We start from the raw sequence: 24,127 nt of genomic DNA, 5'->3' as shown, positions 1-24,127 counted from the left end.
GTTCTGCCTTCTGCTGTACTGTGGTGTCATTAGCTGAAGAGTGCTGGACCCCTGCGGTGCAGATTGCGAGAGGCGGGCTTGTGGAAACACTCAGCCTGGTGGCAGAGCCCTCTCCGCCCCGAGGACATGTCAGCTCCTTCCACTGTCTCCTGCCTGGGGAATGAATGCTCGTTCCCTGTTTATAGTGCTGTGAAGCCATTATGTGGAGGGTAATTGTAGGCCTCCTCCCAAAGAACATCCTGGCTCAGTTAGGAATTGCTGGCACGGCTGCAGATGAGCACCTGGTCCTCCAACCTGCAGAGACCTGAGCCCGTGCTTCGTTTTAGGGATGGCAGCAAGTAGGCTGTCAACTTTAAATCAGCGTGTGTGTGCAGATAGCTGGCAGCCAGAGAGTTTCCTGAACCTCCTCTCTGCATCTGCCTCTCTGGGAGGCGAGTGAGCATGCAGGGACCCCCTTCCAGCCCTACCTGCAGGGGCTAAACCCCACAACGTGCCTCGTTTCCACATTAGCAAAGTTTTCATTCACAGAGGACAGAACAAAATGTGCCTCTGACAAGGCTGATCCGCTGCTTCCTAAACTAACCTAGCTTTTGTCTTTGACTGTTTTTCCCTAACCAAAATGTATGTATCAGGATTATTTATTTCACTCTGGCAGTGAGCTTCTCATTGAATCAGAACAGCTTGAGTTGAAATCATCACAGTGTTTCATAACCATGACCAATTTTATAGACTTAAAAATTGGAGTAGGAAAGGGAAATAGGGAAAAATGCTCCTGGTTTATAAGGTAGCTTCAGTTTTGCAACATTGCCCATTTTAAGTAACAAATAGAGTTAAATTGTCACAACAAAACTAGAAGAGGACAGTCTAAGACTGTTAAATTTGTAGGGGTTTCTAGCTGATGAAGCTAGCTGATGGGCACATATCAAGAAGCTGCTTATGGGTTTTGACAGTTTAATTCGAACTGGATGGCAGTATGCTGCATTCTCTCCTCTACTTTATTTGGAAAAATCCCAGTCTTTGCTGTATAGCTTCTGGTGATGCTGTGACTAAAATCCATCCCGGTTTTCTTTGATAAATTTCCCCATGCGAGTCTCCTGCATGAGATCCTCGCTGTCCTTCCACGTCGTCATCAGGGTGCATCTGCAGCCAGCTCTTCATCTCCCAGACAAGTCTATTAAAACAAACAGCTTCTTAAAACATCTTCGGGGCGGTATTTCCCTTTCCCTCCAAAAACAGTGAGATTTTTCTAACACAAAGCCATCGAGTGAGATGCGAGCAGTTCAGGCATGCAGAGAGGATGTCCCGCAGGAGACCATCACGGAGCAGTGCCAGCAGCTGCAGAAATACCTGGTGGTGTGGCACACCGTCAGGTGTCTCTGGCTCGAGACATCCAAGGAAGGGCCTGGCTTTTGCAAAGATGCATGTCAAAAAATAAGCAAATAAGTGGTCTTGAGGGTATGTATCTCCAGGTGGGCAGCGTAGCCACCCACTGAACTGGGAATCGCTTTTGGAAACCGTGGCCTCAGTGTGTAATGTGGTTTTCCTTGCCCAGCCGTGGCCTCTCCCAGCAGGGTGAAGGAAAGCAGGCCGCATCTGCGGGAGCTCGGATACCTCTGCAGCAGCTGTTCCTCCTCAGGTAGCTTTGCCAGCACCATGCTGACATACTGAGTGGGGAGGCTTGGCAAAATCAGCGAACACGGTGCAGCTAACCAACTGTGCTGGTGCTCAGAGCTTGGCAGGCACCAAGGAGGCTGCAGTGGAGTAGCAAGATACGGCTGTGCTTGCAGTGGCCCGTGTAGATCACCATCTGTTTTGGGCTCCATCGAGTGTCTCACTTAGGTGTGATTTGGATGCCCAGGCTTAGGTTTTGCTGTTGCCAAAGAGCTAATAGGGAGAAGCAGGCGGATGGAGGGGAGGATTCAGTGTCTGAATCGAGTACCAAAGTGGTGGGGATACATCAGTGTGTGCCTTTTTTTAAGGATCCAGAGCTAGCAATATAGGAAGCAGTGGGGCAAGGAGGGGGATTAGTGCCCCCGGTTAAGCCAACGTGACTTGGGCAGAGCAAAGATTTGCAGCTCGCTTAACAAGCAGAACAAGGAGGGCACCAGAGGCAATGCCCCAGTGTGAAACATGCTGCTCCTGCTGGTTTTAAGCCAGCCCTGTGTCTCATCCTCCCTTGCAGATGACTGTGTCCCAACACAGACCCTTTAAGGTAAGGTGGGAATGCTTAAATCCCCATCTTCCCGGTTTTTTGGTTGCTGCTGAAAATTTTCCCCGCGTGCTTTTAGGCACGTGAGCAACATGGCAGCTCTGTGCAACCTAGAGAGTAGTAAAGAGCAGGATGACTGATAATACTGTTTTTACCATGTGTTTTTCTCACTTTACAAACCAGGACCCCCCTCTGCTCCTCGGAGTGCCATCTCAAATGTTAACGAGACTAGTGTCTTTCTGGAATGGATTCCTCCTGCTGATACTGGTGGAAGGAAAGATGTGTCTTATTATATTGCATGCAAGAAGTGCAACTCACACTCAGGTCTGTGCGAGGCGTGTGGCAGTCATGTCAGGTACCTCCCCCAGCAAACCGGCCTGAAAAACACCTCTGTCATGATGGTGGATCTGCTTGCTCATACAAACTATACCTTTGAAATTGAGGCAGTGAATGGAGTGTCCGACCAGAACCCAGGAGCCCGGCAATTTGTTTCTGTAAATGTAACCACAAACCAGGCAGGTAAGTGGATCTTCAACCCGGGGAAATGTCTGGGGGCGGAGTCCAAGCCAGTCAGACCCCGTGTGGGCCTCCTGTTGAAATGGGTGGAAGTCCCCAGCGTGGAGGGCTGGACTGTGGCCTCTTCAAATATAAATGTGTCGGGTGGAGGGGGGAGGTTGTGTCTCACAGGATGTAATCACTGCAGTCTTCAACATGTTTCCTTCCAGCAGGACAAACTTAGCATTTGTGCATTTTTCCTTTTTCTTTTACATTAAGCTACGTGGAGGTCCCACCACTTCTTTGCGTTTCGGTGTATCTACCCACTAAACCAGAAGGAATACAATTACCTCTCCTGTTGGGAAAGGGCAATGCCTAGGGGTTAATTTGGATTCCAAATGCCAGTGGTTTAAAACGTCCTAACTTTGCGGTTCCCCTGAGAAAATTGTTTTGAGTGACTTCAGGAAATTCAGTTCCTCTTCTTCACTGTGATGCTGGACTCAGGCTGGTGACATACGGTACAGAGTCACTGCTTCTCTAACAAGGTAGGGCTGAGATGTCATCGCATACTGTGTCACTGGGTTTGTACAGACAGACAGATCACGCAGACAGGCTCGTTCCTTTGTCCAGGGCTCGGCTCTGCCTGCCATCCATTTGGAAGCCCAGAGGGAGAAAAGAGTTGTTGCCTCGGGGGCAGGTAGCTGGGGCACTGCAAAGCCCTGTGCCTTGGACAGAGGCAGGCGAGGAGCTGCCACTATCCTCTGTCACTTGGAAGTGTGATGAGAGAAAAATAACATGGTTACTACTCCTTCTGTGCACATCAACACACCAGACACATCACACAGCTTCTCTAAGACCCAGAAACCAACCCCCACCTATGTTTCCTTCTTCTCATTGTCCCTCATATGCTCTGTGTTTCGGGTTCTCTCCCTTTGCCTACCTGGCTTGCTTATTGACATTTAATTTAGGGCCTCCAGCGGCACTTGTCCGTTGTGGAGCCCTTCCAGCAATGGAAACCAGTGGCATTTGGGACCACGAGGTCTGTGCTGCCAGATCACTGGAGCCAGTACTTGCCTTCTCCTTCCGGACCAGACTTAGGAAATCTGGTGCGATGTGCAGAGTAACAGCTAGATGGAGATGGGCAGATCATTGCTGCAAAGCAGAAAAATGCTAGATGGAGCAGGGCTCTGTTTGGTTCTTGCTACCCAGGTGCACAGGTTTGGCAGCCAGCAGTGAGAGTGTGATTGCATTGCACTTCATCAGATACCTGTCCTGGTAATTAGACTGGCTTGTTGAAGTGTTAAACAAATTGCTCTGATATATCTAAATGAGAAGAAATAAAGGTGTGCTGGGGCTGCTGCTCGCTGCTGATGGATGTGGCAGAAAATCTTCTGGAGGAGAATCAGTGGATGGCAGTACAACACCTGTTGAAGGCACCTGTTTAATACAGAGCAGTGGGTGTTGTGGTCCTAATGCTGTTTACTGTTGTTGCACTGCGAAGGCTGCTGCCAGTAACTCTACTGCTGGAAGAAGGAGATTTTCCCGTTAGTAGGTTCGCATTGGCATTTCATTGCTGGCACTACATTTTCCCTGATATGCAGAGTTAAATCCACATAAACCTCCATAAATGTAGCTGCATGAGAGAAGATGATACATTGCTGATCACTCCAGCCTGTGAGGAAATGGTCCTGATCCATGAGTTATGTGCCAAATTCCCAATAGTTGCAGCCAGATTTATCTGCGGAGCTGGCTTCCTGTGCCTCAAGCCAAGAATGACTCCTTTGCACTATTACTACCTATGGCTGTGTGTCGAAGGGTCTGTTGTAGGAAATGGCAGTAGACCTGTGGGTTTTGTGTGACAAATGCAGCTCCTGGTAAGGCTTGTGGGTAAGTTCAGGTGGTAGAAGTGGGATGCAGCCAGAGGGAGTTGTGGTGGATCAAGCCAGGAGTGTTAAATGCACCGCGTAGTACTGAAATGGCATCTTTGTGTGCTCTCGTGTTTGATTCAATAGGAGGTGTTTGCAAAATCTGATCATCATTCAGAGGGATGGTGCAAGGCTCTGTCCAAGGAGTTGTGTATTTTGTTGGCTCTGTGGCTTGTCCCCTCTGTCCCCCAAGTTCCTACAAAAGGAGAACCAGGCCTGTTGACTTGCTGTACAACCCATGCGTCAGTAACACAGCTTGCCCTCTGCTCTCTGGGCACTCCCAGGGATGGTGTGATGGTGTGTCCATGCCAGAAATAAAGCAGCTATAGACTCTGCAAATTGTGCTAGCTGCCAGGCATGGAGACTTGAATATCCGTTTTCTTTAGGTTCCCCTGAAAAATGCCCTTTGGGGACAGTAATAGAGGTGTGCAGGCAGAGTGGTTCATGGCTGGCCTTACTCAGCGATGCTGGGTCTCTCTGAAGGAGCCTCGCCTTCAGCTGTCCTCTCAAATGAGAGCAGGCAGAATGCATGGGGCCTCGGGGGGCGGGGGGGGGGGGTGGGGGTTAAGCCCACTCATCTCCCCATGAGATCAGCACCAAGACACTGCTCTGGGGCCCTGTCCTTTGTCTCACACAGGTTTTCAGCTAGTATGATTATGTTTCCATGAAGGCTGGTGTAATTAGGTAGAGTCACTAAAAGCCTGGTAGTGATTCAAGGCCAACTGCGGCAATAGGAGAAAGTCTGCTACAACAACTGCTTGCTGTGGAAAATGAAAAAAAAATGCATGCCATGGGATAGGTCTGGCTGTTTGAGTCCCGCTGGCTGGTATTCACTAACCCAGCACCGCAGAGAAATGCTGGGGTTTATTTTGTTGTTTTGGCTTTGTCAGCCCCGAAAAGACCATGCTAATTTCAGGACTGTGGAGAACGCGCAAGCAGCAGGATGTTGGCTGCACCACATCTACTACACATGGGAGCTTTTGGCAGCAGAAACTGTGTCTGGTTTGGGTTCTTGTAGGGATTGCTTCCTGACAAAAATGTGTTTCTCTCCAAACTAATTTGTTCCCCTTTCTTTTCTCCCCAATTTAAAGTCATAAAAAAGAACTTGCAGTGGCGATCAGTCTGGTATTTTCAGACTAATTTCAGACTATTTTCCTCCGAACTTTTGAAATCAAGTTTGGAAATACAGCAAGAAAATAGTAATGGTTGCACACAAGATGTGGTGGATCAGCTAATCTCAGCTGGGGACCCCAGCACACTTCTGCTCCATCAGTCCCGAGGGATGTGATAGTACCTGGGATGGGACCGGTCCATGTTGGATGCCGTGCCCTTAGGCTCAGGGCTGGTTCTCTGTCACACTCTGCTCTCCCGATAAGTTTCTGTTGTTTTCATGGGATTTTGCAGATGTTTTCTGCTAGGTACTTTCACTAGAAAGATTGAACAATGCTGCCAGCCGGGAGAGGTGGAAAGCAGAAGTCTCCATCATGACTATTCCTATGAAGAAAGACTGAGAGAGCTGGGGTTGCTCAGCCTGAAGAAGAGAAGGCTCTGGGGAGACCTCACTGCAACCTTTCGGTGCTTAAAGAGAGCTTATAAAAAAGATGGAGAGCAACTTTTTACTCAGGCAGGTAATGATAGGACAAGGGGGAATGGCTTTTAACTAAAAGAGGGGAGATTTAGATTAGATGTTTGGAGGAAATTTTTCACTCAGAGTGTGATGAGGCACTGGCACAGGTTGCCCAGAGAGGCTGTGGATGCCCCATCCCTGGGGGTGTTCAAGGCCAGGTTGGGTGAGGCCCTGGGCAACCTGATCTAGTGGGAGGCATTCCTGCCTATGACAGGGGTTGGGATGAGATGATCTTTGAGGTCGCTTCCAACCCAAACCATTTTGTGATGATTCTTTGATTCTATGACACTTTAGAGCTGCTGCAGGCAGAGGAGCTTACTCCCTTCATCTCTTCCTTTGCCTTTTCCAACTACTCCCAAATATCTGGTGCAGCTTCTTCCCAGGGTGTAAGTCCTCTGCCCCTGTCAGAGTGTGGCTAGGCAAGCTGTTGCTGATAGTGCAGCTACCCTTTGTCACAGTAGGGGTAGTTCTGGGATTTGAGGGCCAAGAGACCTTGTGTAGGCACACAGGTTGGCCATATAGCATGGTTGTCCCTGATGGGACAGCTGTAAAATAAACACCCAAGGGACCTCTCAACACAGATGGCAGGGTGATTAAGTTAGCCATCCTTTTTTTCAAGTTTTTGTCTTTCTGAAACTGCCACATAACACCTCTACCATTTCTAGAGAGCAGTCTGCCCATGCCACTAATACTGAAGCTGGCTTTTCATGAGGCAACCGCACGGCGTTTTCTCTTAGGGATTTCACCAAGGTGGCTGATTAAGTAACGCCGTTGCTCCAGACAAAGATGTGCATCTCCCACGTGGTGTTCCATCTTATCTGTCCTGTACACAGAAGGCACCTACCATGAAGTCTTGTTCAGGGCCGAGTGTCTTGTAACAGGCCTGTAGGGAGCAAGCGGTTGTGATCTGTGGCTGCCTGCTTGCCCATTGTATCACTGGAGGAGCACACACGTGCACGGTGGGAAGGCACAATGTTAAAAGCCTTTCTAGGCTTAAAACCCATGAGCGTATTTAATTGTAGCCAGCCTAAACAGCCGAGGAGTTTTCTTTGCCTTTAGTCTCCAGCATCTTCCATGCTGGGAAGGGGTGCAGGCATGGAGCTGGCCTAGGGGTCTATGAGCGGGGCAGTTCCCTTGCTTATTTTCCAAATGCTATGGACTCCCTTTATACTTAAAGACTTGTGTGTTTTCAGGTAAGCCCCTTGCCTGTTTTCTCTTTGAAAAGCCAGAAACCAGTGTTCAATCCAGCTCCGTGACCTGTATATTTTCAAGCCTTTTGGGGAAGAGGGCAAGAAAGATCTGGATGTGCTCGCTAACAGAGGAGGAATTAGTGTGTCTAATGCCTCGAGGAGCCTGCATGCCTGAGGCCAAAACAGAGGTACAAGATGTGTCCTGTGGTGCAGCAATGATATTTGAGCAAAGATGTTGGAGGACAGGACCTGGCAACCCACACTGCTGCCTGGGAAGCAGGGCCAGGTTCTTCCTTGACCCAAAAACAACAACACTAAACTCTTGGAGCGGCTAGAGAGCTGTCAGGAGCAGGGAGGTGTGCTGAGAGCCATGACCCCCACTCTGACTGTGCAGGCTTTGACACTGAAGTTGCAGGGATCAAAGGGGAAGGGGTTTTCCTTAGCACTCAGGATATACCAGCCTTTGAAAAGCAGCCGAGTGCAGTTTGGAAAGGGAAACCTGCAATGTAAAGCTTCTTGTAGTCTTATGTTAACAGCCATGCACTCTTGAAACTGAGGGACTGCGAACTTGGAAGAGAACACCAGGAAGCAAGGTGAGAAGATGACAGCATTTGCTGTGCTGGGAAGCATCATTTCTGAGAATCGCCTTTGGGAAAGGTCCAGTTCAAGACCTGTAAGGGTCAGGGTCTGATTCTTACAAATTTCATGTCTTGCAGGCTTGTTTGGTTTGTCCTGGGGAGGGGGGCAGCTTGCTTGTATTCTTATATTCACAACTTTTTAACCAGAACTGCTAGCCTAGAACCTGCGAAAGCTTAAACAGATCCTTATTTTTGTAAAACTCTTTTTCCACAGCCAAGGCAGTGAGCAAGGCTTGCCTGTAAATGGCAGTGGTAACAGTGCTTGATCGCCTGAGCTGCATCATCTTCCTGGCAGTGGTCAGGAGTGGGTACCACAGAAAGGGCAAGAGCACAAGGGAAACGCGTGCTGATGTTCCCTTAGTGTGCTCTCCAGCCTCTCGGGAGCACCCCTTGGTACTTTACAGCCCTTAATGGATTTTTCTTCCACAAATTTGTCTAAGCATTTTATGAACTCCTCGAAAAAATTAGCAGCTGCAGGCAATTCTATATGAATTCAGGATGTCTGATAGTTTAAGCCATGCTTTAGATTCATGTTGGTCAGAGAGGAGCTATTAGTGGCATAAATAGAGGGTTTAAGACTTGCAATTGCATATCTATTTGGAACGTGCTGTCATTTAGAGATACCGCGCTAGTTTCCAGCGCATTACCACAGGTATCAGGAACTCACCATTTAACCTGAACGAGGTGCTCTGGAAAGCAAACCGTAGTCTTACCAGTATGGACTCATACAGGGACACTTTAATATGTGTAATTGGTGCTGCCTTGGAGACTTCTGCCTCATGATGAGGGCTCCTGTGTTGGAAAGGAAGTTTTCAGGTTTTGTCCCTAGGAGAGGGAGGATCTTTCATCCTTTTATATAGTAGCGTGGTCTGTGGAGGGGTTGTGAATGGTTCCCAGCCCAGGCCTTGCTGCATCTCTTGAAGTTGCTGGGGTTTTTCTCCCCGATTGCAGAATAGATGGCATCAAAAGCTGAGAGTTTTTGAGAAGTCTGCTTTGAACTTCTCTGCCATCAGGCTTTTTGACTCCAGCTGAAGCCCGAGCCCACTGGGGAGCTTTGCTGGCATGCCATGTATCGAGTTTGCAGCGAGTGTTCAGGCAGGCAGGGAGAATAATTTCGTTTGTGGATCCTCATCCGTTTCCTGAAGTTAGCTACCAGTATGTGTTTTAGGTAGGTATAAGCCTAAAAATCTAACGAGGTCTGTACTGGTGACACCAGCAGGGGCGTGTACATATGGGTGACCAGAGGGAAGTCAGCGGTATCTCTGTCACAGCATTAGGCCAGGCTCTCCTTCGTGGCTTTCACTGCATAGTTGCATGTAGTTAAAGCAATTGTAAATAGTTAGAAAACAGAGAAAAGTAAAACCTGAAAGCCAGCGATGCACAAAGCGTTTATTATTTGATTTGTGTGTATGTGTGTGTGGTGGCTGCATTCATTCTGAATGCAAAGTCTTCTTCAGACACCAACCTATTCCAGAGTTGCAAGTTCACCCCAGCCCAGATGGCTGGGTGTCTGTTACCAAATGAATTATGGATCAGTTGAATATTTTGTAGTTTTATTTATAACTCCCCAGTTGGTAATTGCCACTTTCTCATAGTTTGGTATAAGCATTTATGTTGCACATAGAATATCTGAAATAAATACTTAAACACTGAAAGAATTGTTTGAAATTAAAAAAAATAATAACAATCCTCAAGCTCAGTCATTTCAGAGGTCATTTTTATTCTTAAAACGTGAGACAAACCCGCTGGTATATGAGGACATTACCAGATGAAATAAATGTCTTCCTGCATCTGCAGACGGACATTTCAGTTTTGACATTAAATTAAAATGTCTCATTTATAGCTGAAAATAAAAATAATAAGTAATAGTCATCCCCACCCAGCCTCCCCCTAAAAGAGGGCGAGAGAAAGGCACTGGAGCTCTCACTCCCCCAGTTTCCCAACTGATGACATCCATCGCGTGGTGTGCGGTGTGGTGCAGGCTTCATTCGTCTTGCTTCTTTATAGTAAAGCCATTAGTTTCCTCCACAGCGTGCCACTTGTGAGACAGACACATGAGCCATGAAAAGCGAACGCCTGGTTACACTGGAGGAAATTTCACCTGTGGGCTGCACCCAGCTGGTGCCACGCAGTGTTTCCCCCAGTATATCCCAGAGCCACCAGCCATGGAGCCTCACACCTGTAGCAGAGGTAGGGCAGCCCAAGTCTGGATTTTCAGACGTGTATAAGGAGCAAATATTGGGATTTTGGAAAGAGCATGGAGCAGGACGTGCTGAAATTAGATGTTCACTAGGCATGTGGTGAGGACTTCGCAAGGTCAGAGCTGTAGTAAAGTCGTGTATTTGCAGAACACCCTTGATGTTATATTGCAAGAATGATAATGCTGTTTTAAAATTTTATTTCCCATTTTGCTGGCATACTTCTAAAGAATTGCCAAGTAATCTTATATTAATCTAATTCTAATCACCTTAAAATGCAGTGTTTGGGGCCAAGGAGTTCTTTGTGTTGCACCGAGCGAAGTACTTGGCAGGGAGCAAAAGTTAAAGCATCTAAAATGGTTTCGCTGCCCAGATGACATCAATGTATAGATTTTTTTGAATGCAGCTTTGGAATTTTACTGCTAATAAAATGCTATTCAGCTCTTTAGTCTCCATCTGCAAGCCGATAATTCCTTTGTGTGATATGTTATTTCTCTGATTTTAGCACTGAAAGTGATTTTATGTTTTTAACAGTCTGCATAGACGACACTTTTGAAAGTGCTCTTAAGATACAAGGACTCAAAAATAGCCAAAAAAAAAAAAAAAAAAAAAAAAGAGAAGACTAGACTGTAAAAATATTTTCAGTGCTGCCACATAAATAGCAGGGGACTAGTAGGCATTAATAAATGTCCCACTTGCTCTCTGGCTGCAGCTTCTTTAACATACCAAGTAAGCTCTTTACAGTAATCTCCCTCAGAAGTTAAATATGACAGCGCAGGAGCCAGAGTCTCTGGAAACGTGTGTGTTTCAGTAATTGTGCACAGAGCGAGCTGCGGCACAGAAATGCTGCTCTGGGTGCGGCAACTTCGCAGTGCACTTCTTTCCCATGAAACCATAGTGCTGGTAGGAATTGGGATGAATGGGAAGCTGTAAGAAAGAACCGAGCAGCGTGGGTGTGTTTGTGTGCACACAGACACACAGAAGTGTGTATACAGGCACCGTGCAGAAGACAGAGGTCACCCTCCCTCGGTTTATGGGGGGTCTGCATGGCAGCTTTTATTTATTTGTCATTTAACGAGGATTTTTCCCTTTGGTTGTTTCCCCTTCCTGCTGATTCACCCGGTGTCTGCATCCCTGGAGCAGGGTGGCTTATGCGTCTCAGGAAGGATCTTACTGTATCCAAACTGAGCTCCAGCTTGCAATATGCGTGAATTGCAGGCTCCTGCTTAGCATTTTATAGTAGCGGACAGGTCAAAATGCTTTTCTACCCTGGGTTGCTTGTTATGTGAGAAGCATAATTCAGCAAGGCTGGAAAGGTTTTTTGCAAATCTTCTGCTGTGGTTGTTAGTACAGGAAACTTCAATAGCGAATAACCCCTTGCTGGTTTTTGGAAAGACACCTGAAATGATACTTCAGGGCCTTAAATTCTTTACAGAGGGTTAATGTAATAGCAGACTCTGGGCTGGCTAGTGCTTTATCCCAACCTGCTGCTCCTCCCTCGGGGGCTGCAGAGCTCCACCTGGAGAGCTGAGAGTGACGCCAAGGTGACAGACAGCTGGGCAATAAACCATATTTCTCTCACAGCAGCTGGGCCAAAGTTCAGATACATGCAAATACTACAAAAAGCCCAGAGTTTGAAGGCTTTAATTAAAGCGCACTTCAGATGTACTCATTTGCTCGCGTGGTGGAATGCTTTCTGCATCTCCTGATCCTGGAGGAATAATCCTGATCAAAGTGAGGAACTAATGGGATTTCTGGCTAGATCAGTACAATAGAAATCACCAGAAGGAAAGCAGCATTACTTATTTATTTGTCTGCTTCTTCCAGGTTGATAATTTTACAAATAGCAGGTCTGATCAAAAGACCCTGTCCAAATTGTTGCAGGACACCCACTGCTTCCAGTGGCACTGGCCCAGGCTTGCAGCAAGCAGACACCAGCCGCGAGTTTTTATAGAATCACAGAATCATAAAATGGTTTGGGTTAGAAGGGACCTTAAAGATCATCTAGTTCCACCACCCTGCCACGGGTGGGGACACCTCCCCCCAGACCAGGTCGCCCAAAGCCCCATCCAGCCTGGCCTTGAGCACCTCCAGGGGTGGGGCACCCACAGCTTCTCCGGGCAACGTGCTGCAGTGCTACAAGCCAGGGTGCTGGGTGGGTGAGGGGCTCTGTGCTCCTGCCATGGAAATCCCACTGCAGCCTCTTCCGCCAACGCATCTGAACCCCAGCAGCTCAGATGCAAGCCACAGGAGTATGCACAAAGCAGGCTGTGTTAAAATTCCTGCACAGTGCTCTGCACTGCAGGGCACTTGGCAGGGTGAGCCATTGATACCTCAAAAGCAGCGTTGCAGAATTAGTTGGGAAATGCCTGTGGAGGGCACTTGCACCCTCTCACTGCCTGCCAGGGAGTATGCATAGCAAGCATCCACTGTGTTTTTGCACCTCATTGCATAAAACTTTGGGGTTTGTGCTTTTTTTTGGTTTGTTGTCGCTGGCTTTGTTTGACATGCAGTCACCTAAGTCCTTGTGACAGTGCTCTTGAAAAAAATAATCATTGGAATTACGTCTCCTCTTAAACTAGTTTTGGTAGCTGAAGCAGGATGTCCTACTTTGGTTTGTGTCCCTAATGAAATGGATAAAAGCAATGAAATTGGGTTTGTGCTCTCTTTTTCAGTTTGCCAGGGTTTGCAGCACCCTTGCAGCGTGCATCTGAGGGTGTTCGTAGCTTCTTCCCACCTCCTCTGCAGTCTGCCTCAAGCCCTGGAGAGAAACCAGTCCTCAGCTGACTAGATTACTAATTGCACTACTCCCCGAGTTGTCTTTCACAAAGTTCTGCATTAGTGTGGCTTATTACGGAGGACAGGCCTGTACCATGCTGTTATCCTGTCACCTCCGGGGCTCTGCCTTCCTTGCAGCGGGTTCCTGCCTTGAATCATTAAAACATGCAGCTTCGCGGCTCTGCCTCGTTCTGGAGCTAGCACTGAGCATGAAATCACTCGCTGACCTTGCCAGAGACTTACGGTGTGAGTCTCTAAATGTTTGGCTATGCAAGGGCAGTTTCCACAGCGAGGTGCTCTTGCCCAGTTCAGAAAACTAGAAGAGCGTAGCTGCAGAAATTACCGAGTTATTTAATTTATGGCGTATCTCTTTGTACCAGGTGTAGCTCAGTCCCTGCAAGGAGGTTTAGAGGAGCTAGAGGATGGCTGGGCAGGATACACATGAGGGCACAGACCCAGCTCCACCTTTCCCAAAACTGCACACAGCAACGAGCAAAGCAGGGCGTGTGTGAAGGACGAAATGCCCTGTGCTTCCCACGGAGGTGATGCACCAAACTCTCTGCTCCGCGATGGCTGAGGCTTCAGGGGGAGCTTCTGTCAGTCAGATAGCCTTGTGGTGCTGTTCACAACCTCTGCAGAACATCTCTGCACAACAAAAAGTCCCCATAACGTAGTCAAATAGTAGTCAGTAAGTATTTCTTGTGCTCAAATAACGACAGTACATCCATAGGGGCCTCACCCTGATTGTGCCCTCTGAGAGTAGTGAGCCACAGATGGCTCACTGTGGCTTTTAGGACAAAATGTGGAAGGGAAATATGCGGTCATTATGCAAATGAATGCAGTAAATAAATTAAAGTTGGCTCAGCTTTCTTGTATCCAAACCTGATCCACACAGCACGTGCCATTCCTACCCGGGGCCAGGGGATGTTTAACACAGTAGGTCTGGCCTGGTGACAGAGTTTGCGGAATGGCAGATTCAGATGTGTTTTTTTGGCGTGTCTGTCCGTGCCATGTACTCATGATGTGTGAGAAGGACTGTCTCGTGGCAGCAAATTGGCTGCAGCTTGTGCATTGCCTTCCATCAGGGAGGGATTTCAGGCATTGGTTTTGCTGATGGAGAAGCAGAGACACAGAGGTGTGGCATGGCCAGGCTGGGACACAGCTGGAGCCCCAGGCTGCACTGAAGATGCTTCCTAGCCAGTTTGCCAGACTGACTTCAAGAGCAGTTAAGAGATGCAAGGCACACTGGACTTGTAGCTTATCTGAAAACGGGCCAGGTATTGTTTTTTGTTTGTTTGTTTGTTTGTTTGTTTTTGAGTTGGCTGGGAGGTTTTTGTTCGTTTGTCTGTTTTCTGATCTGTTTTCCGTATCACTGTGGTTTCAGTAGCACTGCAGCATGAGAAATTAGAACCTTGTACCCTTAAAATTGCAGCAAGGAGCTGGCACCGTGGGAGTTAAGTGAAGGGGGCTTATTCCCAGCCAGCCACAGGCAGCTGTGCTGCCTCTCAAGTCTCTTCTCCCCGAGACTGCCACCTTTGGTTCCTTTGTGACAGCACTTTAATTTCTGTTACCTGTCTGTGCCACGCCAAGGCTTCAAACTTGGTTGAGGCTTCTGAAGCTTTTGGTGAGCTAATGGTGCTGAAGAGCACAGGGGGAAGTGTGGCATGGGGTGCATTTCCTCCCATCTCTATTGCACTAGATGCATTTCCCTTCTTCCTTCTTTTAGACCATCAGCCAGGAAAGACAGTCTTTGATCCAAGTCCAGCTGCCCTTCAGAACTGAGTGCCAGGTATCGACTGCAAGACATTTGGATGGTGAACTGTGCTTTGTCTGCTAAACAGGGGACCATTAATAATATGACTGTATTCATTGCAAGTGGTTGCAAATTCCAGTGCCCTGGCGATTAAACGTAACTAAAATCCTGATCCATTTGACTTTCTATCCAGGGGGAGAGCAATTGCTACCTCTTCAGTAAATACATTCGGTTTTATTTGGCCTTTGGCAGTAATAGTATTTAGAGTGTCTTGGCAACTATTCACTGATGAGGGTCCAAAAAAAGCACTTAACAAAATCAAGTGGTAGCAGTAATGAAGTGCTAAAGACGCTGACACTTTGTTTATCCTCTTGAGAGCTTAGGGAAGGTTTCAGCAGCTCCTCCTGTTTTCTCTGCCTCTTAACTTTTGAACCCGACTCTGGTGACGGTCTCTGCCAAGGGCAGCCTCTGGCTGGGGACATCTCTGTATGGGGAGGTGTCGTGTCCTCTGCTGGGATGCTGTGGTCTGGTCTCCCCCGACCCCATGGCTGAGCCCTGGGCATGTGCTCGAGGGGTTTACACTGGTTTAACAGGAGAACATCCACATATCTGAACTATGGGGCTGTCAGGTCTTCTGCCTACATCTCCTGCTCTAGCTTCATGAGAGTAGTGCTGTACTCATAGGGATGGGGCGCACCATGTCACTCCTAAGCCATCGACCCTGGAAGGTCAGTCCCATGGTTGTCACCTCTGCCCTTTTCCATGGAGGGGAAGATTTTAGTGCTACATCTTCTGGGGGAGCACTCCGGCACGTGCAGCAGCTGCCTTCTCCCTTTGCCAGGTGAGTGCTTGAAAACTTCAGAGGTGCCTCGAGTCAGACATTTTTATAGCTGCCATTTGGCCGCGTCGGGAGTGCTTTCCTCTCCAAGAGAAGCAGCAGCTATTTTTCACAGAGCAAGTGAAACCACTTATTTGGTTAACCGGACTTCATTCAGTCCCCTGGCAGCCCCACACAACCTTTAGGGCCCAAAGGAGTCTTTGAAGTACCACTGAATTTCATTATTAGCGTCTCAGTCATTTACCTTGAATGGAAGAGGGTATTTCTTCACTGGAAGGCATGAATAAACTCTCTAGATTGCAGGAAATAATCCCCTTAAAGGAGAGTTAAAAGCACCTTCTTTTAATATGGGATGGGAGGAGGCAAGAGAAAGGAAGCCTCGTGCCGAGCTCTGTGTAGGACCGCATCAGCTCTTTTTGAAAGGGCTGGATTTTGTTCAATGATTAGAAAGTGAATAAATCAGATGAAAGGAAGGAGCCGATGACAGGGTGATACATGTGTTGGAGAAGGGGAGGGACTGGCAAAGGAAAAGCATAATGTGGGTGACTTTAATTATGTGGAAGGTGGGAAGATTGACTTCCCGATCCTGAATGGTGTGCGAGAAGATGTATTAGTCTATATTCTGCGAGGGGCTGATGAGGTCTTCTTGAAGATGTTGGTAGTTACTTGGAAGAAAAAGGTGCACTCGCTGGCAGTATTTATGAGTGCTTTAATTACATTTCACAGACTGAGTTGCAATTAGAAGGCAAGGAAAAAAAAATGAAAGAAAAGATGTACAGCTTGTGTTAAGAGCAAGGTGATAAATCTGTGGCTAAGGATAATGGTAAACAAGGTAGCTGTACATCACAGCATCACTTGCACACTTCTATTTTTAGGTGTTTATTCCTCCTCCCTTCCTCCTCCCACCACAAGCAAAATGCTCATAAAGGGGTCAAACACAGGCTTCCGTTTTTCATCTTCAAAGATGCAAGAGAAGGATCATTTGCAATAGCTGCAGTACAAGGCTATTACTTTTTGCCAAATCATTAACTGTGTCATAAAACAGCACTCCAGAAAACGCAGACAGAGACAGATTGCAACATTTGTCTCTCTACTCGCGTGAACGGTGTGAAAATATTGCTATCATTACCGCATCCTTTCGTGTTGTGATTAGTGTTGCAGATTCCCACACTTTCGGATTACCGGTGTTATAATCTCCCCCAGTTGGCTTCTTACCCAGGTGAGCATGATGTCTGGTTATTTTAACGTCAGGAAGTAACACTGAAAGGAGATCTCTAAAATTGCTCGACGCTGGCTTTGTTCTGTTCCCACTTTAGTCAGCAAGGGGCTTTGCTCTTCAGTTTGTTGGAAAGTAATACCTCTGAGTCTGAGCAGCTTTGACACGTCCCATCTTAGGATATCCCTGTTGCATGCCTTGGAAGTAAGCTTTTCTGTACTTTTCTGTACTTTTCTGTACTTTTTACCCATAGATGCAAGGTGTTTGCCAGTATGTTGTGGACACCCATTGTAGGTATGAGGTTCATTTTATCTCATGATGTCAGTGCTAGGTGCAGGGAATACCTTGGATAGTGCAGTATTGCTAATTAAAGTAAGAGTAAGACTGCAAACAGTTCCTGACATGCTGAAATTCTAGCTAGAGAGCAGCAGGAATTAGCTAGTGAGATTGCTTTCACTTAGATAACATCAGTCCTCCCTCTGATTAATAGAAGGACTAACAACAGGTCTTAGGAGTGGTGAAATAGCTGCGGTGAATCCCTGGCAGTGCTTTGGGGTGGGTAGGAATTGTTGCTCTTCTTTAATTCCGCAATCACACTCAAAGTTAAGCAGATCAGAGAAACTTCCTTTTCTTTGTTCCTGTCAAAACCATAATCCTTGTTTATTTAAAAGCAGCTATGTCTGGAATAAGGTATGATGGAGTGTAATTGCAAAGTTCTTATTTGGTAATTAGTATCTTGGAGCCATCTTAACGCTATTAAGAAACAGGCATAATTGCATGTAGGATGTGTATATTTATCATGGGAGCTGGCACTGCAAACCATTAGGAGGCATCTATAGTTTTGCTGCATGCTGCACATAGATTAATCTAGTTTAGGATACTTAAGAGCCTGTCAGAGAGATGTTCCGTCACCATGCAGTTGTACAGTCGAGCGGTAGGAGAGAGCTCAGAAAGGCAGCAGGTGTTTCCCATAGCCCAGGTACAACAACATTGCGGACCCTGATATTTATCCCTTTCAAGAGGTCTCCCTGTTGCCAGCTGCAGCATTCACCGCTGCATGTTTTGTGCATGCAAACAAAAGGGAAAAATTGGTGAGGGACAGGAGAGAGCAGCGTTCATTTCAGTGTGAGCTCTGGCTGTTGAGCAGGGTATTTGCGTGTGCCAGCATCGGCAGAGAGAAACCTGGGCTCCCGGGAGCAATCTGGAAGAGGCATGTCCGCGATATAATTCCAGCCACACATGATAAGCACAGGGCTCTGCCACATTAAGCGAGAAAATTGTTGTTAGGGATTCAGCATGTTTTCTGGTCAGCCCACCAAAGTATAGGTAGGCTCAGCTCGTTACAGAAATAAGAGTGGAAGTCACGGCTAGGAATAAGACAGAAGCAACTTGCCAGGAAAGGAGGCTTTTCAATAAAAGATCATCATTAGCAGCTCAGTAGTACTGTGGGCTTTTTCATTAAATGTGTTTGGGAAGGAATGGACAAGGAGGGTCTCAGGATGGACTGTTTCGACCACAGGCCTACAGCTGCTGCCAAAGATGAGGTTGGATGTGCTTCAGTAGAATATGCTCACCGTGAACCTCACCGTGCTCTGCAAGGAACATGAATGTCCTTCCCGCATGCTTTACGGGTAGGGAGAGAGAAAGCGAAGCAATTTGCCCGAGGTCGTGCAGCAGTTCAGCAGCAGGGCTGGGAAAAGATCAGAAGTCAACAGGGTCTGGTGGCACCGCGTTTTCACTGGGGTTGGGGTTAGGCTGTAAACTTGACATCATTCGGTTGTGTCCTCTCCTCCTTCCCTCCATGGTTCCTGCCTACTTTTTAGTTCTCAACACACAAATACAGCATTATTGATGGAATGTCAGCGTGCAGCCGAGTCCTTCCCGGTGAAGGCAGCCCAATTGTACAAGACCATCCGTGTGATCTCTTCCAGACCAGAAGGATGTTTTTCTGCAGCTGACCATAGGTTTGGGTGGCCTTTGGGGGAACGTTTCATTCAGTGCTTTGGCTAGTACAGCACCTGGGGGACTATATGATGTTACGTTTTCCCATTCCTTAGTGGATCAAATTCTTGTCTTAGTCATGTAGAAGCTACTTCTGAAGATCTTCGAGGTATGATCAATATAAGATTTAGTCGAGATACGATTTAGTAGTTTAGTGGGTAGTATTGGTGATAGGAGGACAGTTGGACTAGATGATCTTGTAGGTCCTTTCCAACCCTGTGTTTCTATAATTCTGCACTGATGAGTAAAGTCTTTTATGCAGAGGAATGCAAGGTACAGCTTGATGTCTTGGGTAGATTTGAATCTTTCTGCTTGTTCCTCTAAATGTGTGCACAACTGCAGCTTGCATTTCTGTTTGGGGCTGTCCTTGGAATTTTGTCTCTCAACATTTTTTTTAATTATTTTTTTTCCCCTCCAGTGTGTTGAGAAAGCAAGATACTGTGGTGCATGAAAGTATAATGATTTTTATATTCTTTTAACAATGTAATGTCTTGCAAAGTTTTGCAGCTATTTTCTGAGAATTCTTTTGCCAAGTCATTCAGTATATAGTCTTAGTATATGGTTTGACATATGAAGTGGAGAGGTTGATTATTGGGTCAGTGACTGAGATATTTTTGGGTTCCCAGAGCTTATCATAGTGACCATCCTGACTCTTGTCAGTAAATAGATAATCTTAAGAATTAGATCACTGAGATAACATACTGCTGTTAGACAAGATTCATGGTCAAGAGAGGACGTGGGCACTTAATGGCCCTTTTAAATGTCACATCCAGGCTTTAAAGGCAATACTCAGAATAAACAATAGCTCCAGCTGCTTTAGAAGGAAAGCTGCACTCAGACGATGCAGGTAGGAACTTACAGTCCGTATTTCTGCAGCAGATGCAATACTAAGTGGCCACTGGAAACCACGCAAAGGGTGATAGCGATATCTTTCTTGACGTACAAGGTAAGGTGTGCCTCCATGGTCAGAATGCCTTTCATTTAGCAGAAGAAAGAGGTAAGTAATACGAAGTTCTTTTCAGAACAATCCATAAGAACTTTGACAGGCATTAACAGCTTGAGTAATTTTGGTTGGAGTACACTACATAAAGTGATCGCGTACTGTATGAAGTAATATACGTCTTTGCGAGCAGTTGCTTGGCAGCTGTACAACCGGATGGGATATTTTGTCCTGGCAAAGTAACATTTTGAATGGACGATAACACTGAGAAAAATGTATTTCTACTTTTCTCTGATACATTCATCACTGTTAGGAAAAGGCCCATGTGAGGATAGTCCATGGAGCTGAGTCCTCCATACAGCACAGTTATATAGTATAAAAATGCGTGTGGATAGCTCATGCTGATCAGATGCAATAGTTCAGTATCTACAGGCTTTTTAAGATCAGTCTGTTTTCCATTTTATGGACTTATTGCTTGGAAATTCACTGACAGTCTTCAAGGGACATTCAACTTAAAAAAAAAAAAAAGCTTGAAACTTACATGTTAGTTGAGGCTGTTCTTGATTTTTGGATGATGACTCATGGAACTGTGCATGTGTGTCACTTTTTAGTTTGTTTTTCAGGTTCCCAGGAAGTAAATGTTGAACTGAAAGGCATCTTTACATTTTTTATTTGTCTTCAGTACTGATTGCTAGAACAGTTATCTCTTAACGTCCTTTTTTTTTTTTTTTTTTTTTTTAACGAATTTTTCCATATTGTGCCCTTCCTTTGCCCAAGCAGACACTGCTATTAGGTATAAATGTGCATTTCTAATTAATAATGTAGGGCAAGGTGGGCAATACCCCGGCAAGTCACAGTGCGATGAGGTTGGGTAAGCTGCCCCCAGGGTTGAATTGTTACTGGTTTAAAGGAAGATGAAAACTCAGTGTTGTTCCGTGGGAGGGCTAAATTATCTCTTCCAGTTTAAAATCTAGGGATGTTACTTAAAACTGATTATCTTGGTTCACCTGCTGCCTATAAGCTTACTAATTCAAGATAAATGAATGTCAGAAATGTTCTGGTTGAGTTCAGCATATTTGTACAGAGTTTTAATTAAACTGTTTTAAATATTGCTCCTTTTGTTAAGCCTGCTTAACGGTGTTTAGCTCTCTTAGGGTACTTCTCATTTTGGGGAGCACTTTAACAACGTTTGAGTACTTCACTGTAACTGAATCCCAATACAAGCCCAAGTCTTTGTTATTCTGGCATTCATTGAAGTGACTTTGGTAACCCAAATGCTTCCTTCCTAGTGCTTGGAAGGCAGTCCTGTAAAAACAGGATCAATTACATGCATTGTTAGGATGCAGTTTTCAATACTGCTGAATTAAGAACAGTTAAAGCTAGTTAATGGGCTTTCTCCTAGTATAAAAGAGGGAATAAACAAAGGAGAATAGAAGCTGAATTGTGAGAGAAGTTAATCTCTGTTTTGTTTCTGCCATAGGTTAGGGATGATCAATTATTGTGTCAGAAACCGAGAAGTGAATATACCCCAGTATACACTTCATTATTTAATCATCCTGCCAGATGCATAGCATTCATCATTCACATTTTTAATGCCGATTACTGTTCCCTCACATTTATACAGGGCACATTTAAGGAGAAGAAAGTCATCCTGATAGGCTATGTCTTGGAATAGAATAGCAACCAAACCTGTACCGCTCTGTTTCTGGCTCTTCTAAGTGTCTCCAAGCCCTGACCCTATGCAGACAAGCTGTTGTACAGGTTTGATCTTGAGATGACAGCCCTGATCTTGTGTGACAGTCCTAAAGACCTTGTCTGAAGGAAAATCTTAATGAACGTCTGTCTACCTGTACCTGGGTGGTAGCCCTCAGTGGTGCTCTGAAATACTTTTTTCCATGAGCTAGTGGGAGCTGACATCCTCACAGAACTGTGAAGGAGTCAGGCTAATGCCTCTGAGCAGCTCATATTGTGCTTTTTGATGCTCTAGCCCACACAATGAGTAAGGATGAAGATGAGAGTTGGAAGGAGTGGGCACTTGCTTAGGGCTATCCAAGGCATCCTCTGATCCAAGTCAGAGAAAGAGCCAAGAAGCTGATCTGAGGGAGGAACCCCCAGTGACTGATCAAGTTGAAATTCCCTTTTCTAGCAATTACAAAGCTGAGAGGAGGTGAGTAATAAGTATAAGCAGTGTAATCTTGCCAAAAACAGATCTACACTCCTATTACAGTGGTCATGAGCAGGGTGTGGAATCTAGATGCAGGGAGACTTGTCTCATCTCCATCTTTCCTTAATGAGTTTGTGGGAATGCTGGATGAGAAGAGGTCGTCAAAGCCTCAAGATGTACTTAGGAGTGCAGCTTCACAAATGATTACTCTGAAGCAGTAAGTTGCATGGTTCCTGTAAGCCTCTTTCTAGGCATATCTAGCAATAACGAAGCCAATCCTTGCATTTCGCAGCCAGGAAATGAATGGATCTAAAATGTGGATTTATGGCTTATTTTTTCCCCTGATTCTTTAGAAAGCAGAGCTATCTGAAATGCAAGCCAAAACAGGCATAAAATCCTTGCTGTGCTATCCCATGTGCAGATGCCTTGCCTGATATTCGATCAGTCACATCCACAAAGCAGTGAAAAGTACTACAGCAGGAGGACACCAGATCAAGCCACCAACTAATACAAATTGCATTAATCAGTGTGTTGCAGGTAGAAACCTGCTTGTTGACCACAGTTCTGCTGATGCTACAGACTGGTACAGGGCTGCTACAGACATGTCCATTTATGCATCTTATACACAGCTACAATTCAGAACATTTAAAATCTGTTGGGACCATTTGCCTTCATCATGGGAATCCCACAGGGTGGTGCTTGGACTGTTTTACCATTTCTTCGGCGTTGCTCTGAACTGAGGAATCAGTGGTGACAGAACTGAGTAGAAGGGTGGTTAGGACATAACCTGTCAGCGGTAGGGGTGAAAAATCAGAGCAGAGACCCTGTGCGGTCAGTAAATTGAGTATGCACATCAGCAGTGTTTTAACTTGAAGCTGTTTCTGGATCATTCTTGAGTTTGTCTCTAAATGCTTTTTAACACCTTCAGAAACCAAGGGGACTGAAAAAGCCTGCTATGTTTTGTCAGAAGAGAGCCTGTATTTGTTACGTGCAGGAAGCTGTTGCCCTTCAGAGTGGGAGAGCCAGGAGCCTGGGCTTTGTGTCACCTGGTCATGGTCTCTGCAGCTTCGCCTCAGCAAAGCAATTTGCCCAGTGCTCATCTTTAAACGTACAGCTCGTGCTTCTACTTGGAGACACAAGTTGGAGAGACTTATTAAATTATGAAAATTAAGCCTTTAACACAAATTTCTCTGTAATTTTACTTTTTGTCACTCGTGTAGGGTTTTTGTTCCACACTTGAGCTCAGCATGGTGTTGCCAAGTTGCTTGTGATTTAAATAGAAGAAGCTGGCTGCCAGGAGTAATGCTTGCAGGTATTCCTTCTTTTCTTTATTTGCCTTACAGCAGTACCTGCAGGCCAAAGCGAAGATTGTGCTGGCAGCATCTGAATAGCTAGTTCCTGCCCCTCAAGTCAAACTAGATAAAGGAATTATCATTATCTTCATTGCACAGATAACAGCAGCGGAAGATGAAGTGACTTGCCCGTGGTCATGCTACGAGTCTCTGGCAAAGCCAGAAAGCAGAGTATTATCTCCTCTGGTCTGATGCTTTTATCACAGTGCCATCCTTTTGTATGGCCAGCTGCTTTCAACAGTTCAGATTTTCTCCTTACATCTCCTGGCACAAACTTGCAGGCTGGTAAATGGCACGAAATGCATGTCTCCCAGATTTCTGCCTTTCAAGATCCATTTTGTTTTTGTCACTCATCTTATGATGCCCAACTGCCTTTTTAAAGCTGTGTGTCTGGAAGGATCTCAGAACGTGCTCATCTAACCTGCTTACAAACCTCCAAAGACAGATGCCACAGGTTCACAGTATTTTGTTGTTTTGTTGGTTCTTCTTTTTCTCTTTAGAAAGCTTTTCCTAAATTTAATTCTATGCCTGTCTTGCTCCAGAGACAGCAGCCTTTTACTTACTTGGAGACTCATGTTTTCCTTCAGTCCTTTTTCTTCTGGAGTGAGCAGCTCTGCTTCTTTGTCTCTGATCATAGCTCATGTTTGTTCTTCAGTTCCCCGCTGGATTCTCTCAAAATGAAGCACATTTTTCCTAACATGGAGCATTCAACACGCAGCACAGTAGGTAGCCACCAACTCCCTCGAGCACTTTGTTTCTCCCTAAGGACGCGATAAATCATTTCTCTGCCTCCTGGGAAGCCC

General features: G+C 46.0%; 1 protein-coding gene across 16 annotated transcripts in view; it reads left to right on the top strand.

Annotated features, from left to right (window-relative positions):
• EPHA5 (EPH receptor A5) overlaps nt 1–24,127 on the top strand; it is a 197,802-nt gene that overhangs the window by 107,784 nt on the left and 65,891 nt on the right. For 11 of the 16 annotated variants that reach the window (XM_035324096.1, XM_035324095.1, XM_035324102.1 and 8 more), the window contains one exon: nt 2,393–2,728. The exons of the other annotated variants lie outside the window; for them this stretch is intronic. In XM_035324096.1, the coding sequence (XP_035179987.1) occupies nt 2,393–2,728 (336 nt within the window). The remainder of the gene's footprint in view (nt 1–2,392; nt 2,729–24,127) is intronic. 16 annotated transcript variants of the gene reach the window in all.

This window comes from Oxyura jamaicensis, chromosome 4, assembly GCF_011077185.1.
Source record: "Oxyura jamaicensis isolate SHBP4307 breed ruddy duck chromosome 4, BPBGC_Ojam_1.0, whole genome shotgun sequence".
Classification (NCBI taxonomy): Eukaryota; Metazoa; Chordata; class Aves; order Anseriformes; family Anatidae; genus Oxyura; species Oxyura jamaicensis.
This window is presented reverse-complemented; position numbering and strand designations above follow the sequence as displayed.